At 36.2% G+C, this 10,372-nt stretch overlaps 1 protein-coding gene and 1 long non-coding RNA gene across 3 annotated transcripts; both read right to left on the bottom strand.

Annotated features, from left to right (window-relative positions):
• Positions 1 to 330: 330 nt before the first annotated feature.
• LOC111605832 lies at positions 331 to 3,017 on the bottom strand. 2 transcript variants are annotated; one of them, XR_002751848.1, is made up of 4 exons: positions 3,004 to 3,017; positions 2,549 to 2,675; positions 2,022 to 2,139; positions 331 to 1,351 (listed from the first exon to the last, which is right to left on the bottom strand). It is a non-coding gene; the product is annotated as an uncharacterized LOC111605832 (long non-coding RNA). The 2 variants fall into 2 exon arrangements; XR_002751847.1 differs by lacking the exon at positions 3,004 to 3,017 and having other exon boundaries at positions 2,549 to 2,813.
• On the bottom strand, positions 3,000 to 5,717 carry LOC111605807. Its single transcript, XM_023324591.1, has 5 exons — positions 4,874 to 5,717; positions 4,398 to 4,532; positions 4,132 to 4,266; positions 3,226 to 3,294; positions 3,000 to 3,098 (listed from the first exon to the last, which is right to left on the bottom strand). The coding sequence occupies exons 1-5, from the start codon at positions 5,336 to 5,338 to the stop codon at positions 3,000 to 3,002; spliced, it is 903 nt and encodes a 300-aa protein (XP_023180359.1). The 5' UTR covers positions 5,339 to 5,717.
• Positions 5,718 to 10,372: the final 4,655 nt, after the last annotated feature.

Here is a 10,372-nt window from a genome sequence, read left to right as displayed (position 1 = left end):
AAATCATTTTCCATTTTTTAGGAATTTTTTTCTTCAAAATTGAGGGTTTTTATTCAATAGCTTCCAGGTCATGTGACCTATTGACTCAAAATCACTTTGGACTTGTTCTACCAGTCTGTATAGATGAGGCACAGACATTTGTTTTCCATTTTAAATCATTTTCAATTTTTAATTAATTTATTTCATCAAAATTGAGTGTTTTTCTTCAATAGCTTCCAGGTCATGTGACCTATTGACTCAAAATCACTTTGGAATAATTATACTAGTCTCTTTAGATGAGGCACAGTCATTTGTTTTCCATTTTAAATCATTTTCAATTTTTAATTAATTTATTTCATCAAAATTAAGTGTTTTTCTTCAATAGCTTCCAGGTCATGTGACCTATTGACTCAAAATCACTTTGAAATCATTCTAATAGTCTCTTTAGATGAGGCACAGTCATTTGATTTCCATTTTTAGCCATTTTCCATTTTTTAGGAATTTTTTTCTTCAAAATTGAGAGTTTTTCTTCAATAGCTTCCAGGTCATGTGACCTATTGACTCAAAATCACTTTGAAATAATTCTAATAGTCTCTTTAATTGAGGCACAGACATTTGTTTTCCATTTTAAATCATTTTCAATTTTTAAAGAATTTATTTCATCAAAATTGAGAGTTTTTCTTCAATAGCTTCCAGGTCATGTGACCTATTGACTCAAAATCACTTTGGAATAATTCTAATAGTCCCTATAGATGAGGCACAGACATTTATTTATGTTTTATGTTTTTATTTTATAATTTTTAGGAATCTTTTCCTTAAAGTTTAAGATTGTTGCTCAATAGCTTTCAGATAACGTCATAAAATTACTTATCAATTTGAAATGATTCCAGTACACTTTATACATCACACATAGCATCAATGCCACACAAACATATTACATTTTCATTTTCCACAGATATTTTCAAAACGTATTTCGAACAATAATGAACACAGTTTCTAGTTTTCAGATTAACTACACAATACACATTTCCAACTGCCTGTTTTTTTCTTTTGAAATTCTGTGCTCTTCATATTTATGCACAGGGCATGGTACCATCGGTCACAGTTGTCACACTGGATCTGTTCACAAATACAAGAAAATATACATGTTTAGCAGTATTGAACTTACTCATCTCCTGTCACACAGTTTGGTGTTTAATTGCTTGTCATTTATTATATAAAACATTTCATGGCTCCCAAGAGTCATTTCCTGTGTCTAATTCTGAATTTTACATTGACAACTCTTGATTTCTCACCCAGTCTGTCATTCCAGGGCCAGACCCCGGGGCTTTGTATGCAGCGCACATCGCACACCAACAGTGGTCATCAAATACTGTAATCAAGAAGAATATACAGCATATTCAAACAAGATAGATTGATAGATCGATATATATATATATATATAACAAAATAGCTAATTATTTCAGAAAATTAATTTAAAATTATTAATACTTGGAGATTATATAAAATACATTTGTAAACTAAAGTAAATTTTCTAAATTATCAATGTTGCATATCGTTTAGATATCTTTGTCTGTTTGGATTGGCACTGTTGGTGGTTTATATTTTGTGAAATGGAATTTGCATTTTGTAATTAATTTTTTTTTTATTGACCTCACGGGCTGCAGGAGCTAATGAGGGCAGACTCTATATAAGTTGAAAGAGTCATTGAAACAGTGAATTAATTGAACTGTCAAGATGTGCTTGTCACAAAGAAATCAAAACTTAGTGTTCCCCAGCGAAAGCAGCGAGGTCTGTTTAGTTTTGTTATCTTTATTGGTTAAGTTCATGTTTTGTATTACAATGTTTGTATATGTTTTAGTTTTCACATTTATTGAGGTTATTGTGGTGACTTTGATGATGGTGGTTGATCTTAATCAAATAAAATAAAAAACCTTAAATTCACCAGTCAAGACTGGTTCAGTAATGTAAGAGCTGGGGAGATTCTGCAATATATATGTGTGTATGTTTATGTATTGTAAGTCGAAATGCACATGGTATACCTGATGCATCAAGGATTTGAAGAGCGAGAGTTCTTCTTTCACTTTTCATTGCCTTTTTTGTTGTGTCAAAATCTACATCTGGCATCAGAGGGAAGGCTTCCATCAGTGCTTTTGCCATCTAAAGAAAAAAAAAGTTTTTAAAGACTTTTTTTATGGCATTATAATGCATCAGACTTAAAACATTCATGTGGACATATATAGTGTACCCACATATACTAAAACAGGTATGTTTGTTAGTACAGATACCTGTAGTGAAACATCTAAATGTTTCAACATTTAGATGATGATGAAAGAACTGTAATTACAAATACTGTGTGGCATGTTGCACTGACCCCAGTTATGGGCTACTGTTGGGGGAGTCTGTATTCCTCCAAGTGAATACACACTCTTTCCACAATTCCGAAAGCCCATTTTAACTAACCAGAGAGACTGTATTTGATGATAGACAACTTTTCTCTATAATTTCTCTATAATAATTACACAGTATCCACACTTGTATAACAAAAAACATGAACTCATTAATTTACTTTGACTACAATAACTCCACAGCTGCTTCCGTCTTGTTGAATAGGGTGGCGCATTGTCCCCCCTTTCCATTGGATCCCAACCCAGTCTGTTTTTCCATGGCATGTCCTTCTCATTTTGAAGTATTCTCTGGATAACAAACAAAATGATTTGTGTAAGAGCAATTGTATTCTGTAATTCCACTCATAAGACAACTCACGCTTTCCTCTTATCAGTTTCTGTTAACAACAACAATGTTAAGTTTATTGAAATTAATATTTACATAAACATTTAAATTAATAGAAATATTTTTTACATAATATATTTTGAAAAAATGTTATGGATAATATATTTCAATAATATATTCAGAAATCTGAATGTCACATACATTCAGATTTTTAACTCAATCTCTATGTGGTCACTTTGCAAATTTATTAATTTTTAATACATTTTAAAAATTTATTAGAGCTTTATTTACTGTATTCTTTTAGCTCCCTTTTGGGAGTCCACAAGCTCAGATGATACTTGTGCAGGATCTATTAGGAATACAGTTCTGGCTTCTGCATTGATGTACTAAAACAGATCAACAAAGTAAAGGGGCATAACAAAGAAAAATTTCATTAAAACTAATGTGAATATGTCATGCTCTATCCAAACCATAAAATGAAAAAATATTGATTATAGACAAAAAATTACAAACCAGCAACTTCCAGTGATTGTTGTTCACAAGGACAAATGACAGAACTGCTTCATAGTTGTCAAAGTTTACCTGAAATGGCATTAAAAATGTTCAAAAATTAAATGTTAACATAAAGACAAACTTTAAGCACATGTCTCGCAATTAATCTTTTCCCACATGTCAGTATTTACTTTTACTGACAATTTTGCTTTTCAATGAGAAGGTGTTTTAAAAATGATAAAATAATCAATACACTGTTTTACAAGAGTTAAGGTGCTAAACATTGCCCTGTACAGGCTGCTGTGGGATGGGGTAAAGCTTGCAGTGATGTTGATGTTAGTTAGTAGGACACGTACAAGATATCAAATGAAATTACTTAGCCAAGATTAATGTGGGTGCAACTAGATCAAGATTCTTACTTCTACTTTATTAAATGATTGACATTTACATTACTCTGAAATCTTATATGTAGTGTCCAGTACAGAAGTTTTTTTACATGTGGAATTAATTATGTAATGTTGTCTAAAGAAGTTGTCCATCCTTACTGCCATGTTCAGCTCCTTATTTGCCTGGATAACCCTCTGTGACACTTATATTTGGAACTCGCACGGAAGTGAACAATTACATTAATTTTGTCAAGTGTTTCAATGTTTAAAACAGCCAAGTAGTCAGTAAAACATGGCAATTCTTTCAGAACACTCTTTTAAAAACAACTCAGCTTTTAATTCAAACCTTTTAAAAAAAATACATCTTGTTCTTCTTTTTATCAACAAGCACACATATTTGCCATAAACACATTACATATGATTTCATCTTCGAAGTAATTTTGTTGTCAATTTTGTAGCTCTGTGTAACTGATGTGTAACTGTGAAAGTTCTGTTCATTCATCTTATAATGACATAATATAGCAACAAAGATATCCATTACCTTTGGTAAACTTTGTCTAGGAAGCTCAGTTCTGTCCCCGAACAAAATCACACCAGCTGAGTAGTGATTCAGGATGTAGAAGGTGTCCATGACTCCCAATGCATGGGCAGCCACATGCAGAAGGCTTTCAATGATCTGCACAAGGAATATCAGCGTTTCCACATATTAAACATGCATCCAAAAGTCTTCTCACACAAATCTAAAAATTGGTTTGTATTAATCTTGAGATTGAAGATGTTTTACAAATGACTGAAACAAACACATACCTCCCCTGTCAACCATTGATGTGGTCGAAGAGTGCACAAGTCAGAATGATGAATCACAATGCTCCGACCTTTAATTTGTGACGGAACAACTGCTACTACAACTTCTGTATCACTCTTTTTCCAAAGCAAGGTTAACTGCAAATCAGATATAAAAAAAACAAAACAAATCAAAACATTTGAAAGTAATACAACAAAAATGTATATTTTACAAAATTTAAATAATACTTTATGCTAACAGCCGGCCATAATAAAGACAAAATCTATACCAGACTGTAATACATATATGTCAGTTATGTTATCCCATGTTAACCACATTATGAAATTGTGAAATGCAAGCTATTATTACTTGTTTACTTCTAATGAAATTTAAGAAATGAAGATTACAAAAAATTTTTATCAGATAAATTCATTGTTTTTAACAAACTAATTCTTTATGTGGAACTGCAACAGAGCCTCAAAGGTAGGTGAAACCTTACCTGTGATTCTTTATTATTGTTATCATCTTCAGCTTTGGTGATTTGTTTTTTTGGGCCTTTGGAAGTTCTGGGATTGGGTAATATCTTCGGGGGATTGAAATACTTGGATTTGGTCTTTGTCTGACCAGCAGAACTTTCCCTCTTGTTCCATTTTTCTTTGGGATCATCTGCCGGTTTATTCAAAACTCTGACAGTTTGGTCCAGAAGTTTGTCTGGCAGACCATGCTGCATAACATGTTCAACATACCGACCTTGTAAAGATGTATACAATTTTGTGATGAAGTCTGCTGGTCTGAGGTACTTTTTTTTGGCCAAGATGTTCTTTTTTACCAAGCCAAACCACAACTCCACATGGCAGTTTGTTTCTCTTGATTTGCTTGTTTTATTTGTTGCAGCAGATGTGGGTGTTTTGTACCGTGTTAAGTCGCCAAGTAACATTCCGCTCCACAGTGGGATGATTCCCATGTAGTTCTTCACAAGCACATCAACTATACCAGGACAGCAGTAATGATTTTCTGTGATCTCTGATTCCTCGGACAGAATGTCAACCTGAGCTTGGTCCCGTAAAACTTGGAAAGTCTTTGTAAATGGTGAGTTAGCAATAATGCTGTTGCTTTTGTCACTTTTGCTGTGCTGTGCTTCTGCTGTATGATGGCCATCTTCATCTTATTGAAGAAAAACCCTCAATTTTGAAGAAAAAAATTCCTAAAAAATGGAAAATGATTTAAAATGGAAAACAAATGTCTGTGCCTCAATTAAAGGGACTATTAGAATTATTCCAAAGTGATTTTGAGTCAATAGGTCACATGACCTGGAAGCTATTGAAGAAAAACCCTCAATTTTGAAGAAATAAATTAATTAAAAATTGAAAATGATTTAAAATGGAAAACAAATGACTGTGCCTCATCTAAAGAGACTATTAGAACAAGTTCAAAGTGATTTTGAGTCAATAGGTCACATGACCTGGAAGCTATTGAAGAAAAACCCTCAATTTTGAAGAAATAAATTAATTAAAAATTGAAAATGATTTAAAATGGAAAACAAATGACTGTGCCTCATCTAAAGAGACTAGTATAATTATTCCAAAATTATTTTGAGTCAATAGGTCACATGACCTGGAAGCTATTGAAGAAAACATTACATTTCTTTGACAGGAATGTTAGGTTCAGTAATTTGTTGATAGTCCCTAAGTGAACCTTCGGGCGCTGCGGCCGGGAGCGGTGGAGAACCGCTGGCCGAGAGTAGCGTTCCGAAATCGGATCAACTTTCAGCTAAACGTCGGTTACTCCGCGGAGCTCGGGCCGGGAGCGAAGGAGAACCGCTGGCCGACAGTAGCGTTCATAAATCGGATCAACCTTGAGCTAAACGCCGCTTACTCCGCGGAGCTCGAATATCGAATATCCAACTTGAAACTAACTTCACTGCGGTTCCGAACCGGAACTTCCTTCCCCAGCCATGAAGCCGCCGCTCGCCCCATCCTCTGTGGGCGGAGTGAGGCTGGAGCTGCTGTCCAACGTGCTGATATTCACGTGACGTGTCAGCCACATCCTCATTCATCCGACACATTATCAGAGTCAAACTGTGTTTGCTGCAGCCAGGGCCGCAACTACATATTTTTGAGGTGGATGCGAACATCATCATTGTAGGCTAGCTTAAGCTAACCTGAATATTTACAACTCTCTTGTTGATATACGGACATTTCTTACCTTCTGTCTTTCAACCACTTTGAAAAGCTTTTCTTCGTCTCTCCAACATCTTTATCCTTCCCCCTCTTCCGTTTTCTGTTTTGGGCCCCGGAGTTTTTTCTGCGCCCCATCTTTAGCTCCCTGTTGTTGAGGCATTACTACAAATTTAAAAGAAAACAAAACGCGCCTCAGCCGCTGCCCAAGCTGCCTGTATGGGAGGGGGCGCCTAATCAGTGCTGTTCCTCTGTTATTGATCATTTCATACACAAACAGCTGTTAAGTACATAAAATGCTGACTATATATATATAAAAAAAATCCCCCAAATCGTTTTTTGCGCCACTGGCTACAACACCTGCAAGTTGTCGGGAGGTTCGGCGTGCAAGCCAGCATGTGGAGGGGTTTAAATAAATTAGAAGATTGTCTAAAAGTTTTATTTGAATACTTGAGTTAGAAAAAGCAAACTCATTTATATATTTGATTTATGTAATACGTTATTTTTATTATCTTGACAAAATGTTGAAGGGTTCGCCACAAAGCTCTATATGCAAGCGTGTTAATGGAAAGTTGAGTGGAAGAAAGAAAGTGTGGTAGGACAATGTGCACATCTCTCTAGGACAATCACAGTTTTGTCAGGATTGTGAAACGAAGCCCAATAAAGAATTTGGGAGAGATTCAGAAGGTGTAGACAACCACTGGAGTCTCAAGAGACATACAAAGTTAAATTCAATTTGAATTCAAGAATACATTATTGATCCTAAAACTAAGTAAAATATGGTTAAATATCATGTTATTCAAGGTTCTTCAAATGGTTGTTAGGAAGGATCTCTTGTAGCAGTCTGCATTACAGCAAACTTGATGAAGCCTCTGACTGAAGACTCTTAGTCGTAAAGTAATCTGACAACATCATGAGCGTCATACTTGGGATATAAAGTTGCCCAGTTGCCTTTATAGATGAAAATACATTTTGACTTTAATTTGGGAATTAAGGTCCCAGAACCTAAAGGAAAAGTGTGGAGGCACAGAATCGACCGTGCTTGAAGTCCAGTGGGAAGTTTATTCCACAGTCAGAGAGGATTTGGACAGCAACGCCATCCGCTGTTCATGTCCACTTTGTTTTTATCAAATATAAAGTCAGCAAAGCATCTACCAGGGAATTTACTGCACTGCTGTCAGCTTAGTCCACTTTATAATTCAACCAGGTCAAATTCATCCAAACCAGTTTTTCTCTGGTTTGGTCTAAATTCAGTTTAAATCAATTCAATTCATTTGAACAAAAAATACTTAGATTCAGATCCAGTCGCAATTTTAGTTCATCACTGTTACAAACTGATTAGTAGATATAAATTAAGCCCATCTGATTATTGATTAACCAACAATTTCTACATCTAAAGCACGGGGCGACTGTGGTGGAGAACAACTCCCTTTCAACAGGAAGGAACAGCAGTATGAGCGTTGTGACTGTACTGTGATCGGCTGAGGGTTGAGAGGACAGAGCAGACAGAAGCACAGGTCCAGGATTACAGTCAGAGCCGTAGGCGTAGGAACCGGGGAGAACTGGAGGGGACATTATAGTACCCTAGACCGTTACTTGGTCTCTGACACTAACGACAATAAACGCAGGTAATATACTTGAAAACAAGGTAAAAACATTGTCCGTTAGAATGGATGAAAAATGTTTAGATACTTAAATAGCACATTTTTACAAGAAAAATGTCTAGCATAAGCTAAAGCTAATGTTAGCCACAAAGTTTAAAGGAAGTCAAACTCACCTTCGTATCTGTGTATAACGAGGCGAACATCTTGAAACCTTTCTCCAGCTTATTGTCGGGGCTTCGGATAGATGTTCATCATTAATTGTTACCTTGGACAAGCCCTGCAGACGCCCAGTGTAAAGAGCCTTTTTCAATAGATCGGAAAAGATTGAGCCGCTTTGCCCCGAACGCGGAAGCTGAGGTGCAAAGAGCCCAACAGTTCAGAGTTTCTCATAAATCCTCTATTGTCACTATTTAAATATCATATTCATTGTTCCAGGTAGGGGAAGCCATGCTTTGCTGCATTTTACAATGAACTTAAGTTTTATATCCAGACTATCAAAGACAGAAAATAGCTATTAAAACAATTGAACTCTGTACTGCTTTGAATGAACAGTTGGGAACCGAAGCCCCGTAGCTTTTTCTTCATCTTGAATATATTTATCTGTATTTGTTTTTGTTCTGGAGGCAGAACAAATGTTTCACTCTGTCGTTGTACAGTGTGTCTGTGAATAAAGTTTTTAAAAAAAACACCCCCCCCTCCCCCACACCCAACAGACTTCTTGTGGCTTTGATGTCATAGTGATGTCACTCATCCTGTCTATGACATCACTGGCGGCTGCCTTTGTATTGCCAGATTCCACAGAGAAATTCATTTGCAGTCTGAACTAGAGAGCAAAGATGGAAGAGGATAATTTTGTGTTGACAAAAATAAACAATTTACAGAAGAACCGCAGCAAGCTGCAGGAGGAGAACCAAGAGCTTCAGAAAACTGTAGAAAGTCTGAAGATTAAACTGGAGAGACTAAACAGAACGGACAAGACACACAACTGGCATGAGGAAAATTGCTTACTTTTAAAATCAAATGCATTTTACAAGAAACAAATCAGAAAAATTAATCTGGACCTGGAGGAAGAAAATGCAACTATACACCAGCTGAGATGTGATAATGAAGCCAAATTAAGAATAACACTTAAACTGGAAGAGGACCGGAAAAAACTGAGAAACACTGCAGCGGACAAATTAAGAGCAAAAACAGAAAAACTCGAGTGGCTAGAGAGAGAAAATGAGGAGTTAAATAAACAGATTGTATCGCTGAAGATTAAAAATGACAGAATCGAATCCAGGCTGGCGGAAAAAAGCAAAGATGTCCAGCAAAGGGAAGAACCAGTCAGGGAAAATATCCAGGAAGAGGAACTTTCAGTATGTCAGAAAGTAGGGAGAATTTTTATGCAGATGTACGATTCAACAGTGGCGTATTGGGTGCCACCCTGGGTTTTTTTTTAACAGAAAAGGATATTTTGGGTTGCTGGAAACAGGATGTTTGTGGGATAGTGATGCGTTTAAATTAATTACAAATATAAATACTCTTGTTTGCTTTTGGAATTTGTGCCTAGTGAGAGATGCTTGCAGGAAGACATCTAAACGGGTCAAACTGGAAGCTGACACCAGATGGTCTGCAGCAAGAGTGATGACTGACGGATGATTAAGGGTCGAAGTTTATGGACCAGAAACAGAGGAACTGTCCTTTTCCTTTTAAGAAGGAAAAGGATGAGGAAACTTTAAACAGTTAAAGTTTCATAGAAAGAAAAATAATGATGAAAACTACTAGCTCATGGTTTGCAGGAATTAATAAACTGAGTAGTAGGTTTGGTAAGTAGGCATATGTGGTGATTTAGAAATAAGGAGAAAGGCAAGGAGCAAGTGACACCTCCTTGTTCTGTGGGTTCATCAGTTCCTGCATCGTTTCTACAGAAGGAAATAAACAAGAACTCTGAATTTTGCATTCTACATTACGGCAGCTTGCAGGTGCAACACACCTGTGACTCAAGAGAACAGAAGAAGCAGCTGCTATGTGATTAACTCAAGATAACCAAATCCAGGGGTCTCAAACTCCAGGCCTCGAGGGCCGCAGTCCTGCAGTTTTTAGATGTGCCACAGGTACAAAACACTGGATTGAAATGACTTGATGACCTCCTCCTTGTGTAGATCAGTTCTCCAGAGCCTTAATGACCTAATTATTCTGTTCAGGTGTGAAGCAGCAGAGGCACATCTAAAAGTT

The sequence above is a fragment of the Xiphophorus maculatus genome, chromosome 20 (genome assembly GCF_002775205.1).
Source record: "Xiphophorus maculatus strain JP 163 A chromosome 20, X_maculatus-5.0-male, whole genome shotgun sequence".
NCBI lineage: Eukaryota > Metazoa > Chordata > Actinopteri > Cyprinodontiformes > Poeciliidae > Xiphophorus > Xiphophorus maculatus.
Note: the sequence above shows the minus strand (reverse complement) of the source record. Positions and strands in the feature narration are given on the sequence as shown.

Coding starts and splice junctions, on each gene's coding strand:
- LOC111605807 (XM_023324591.1), bottom strand. CDS start 5,338: ATGGGAATCATCCCACTGTGGAGCGGAATGTTACTTGGCGACTTAACA. Junction 4,533..4,873: donor ACAATAATAAAGAATCACAG/GTAAGGTTTCAC, acceptor TCTGATTTGCAG/TTAACCTTGCTTTGGAAAAA. Junction 3,295..4,131: donor CTAGACAAAGTTTACCAAAG/GTAATGGATATC, acceptor ATGCCATTTCAG/GTAAACTTTGACAACTATGA.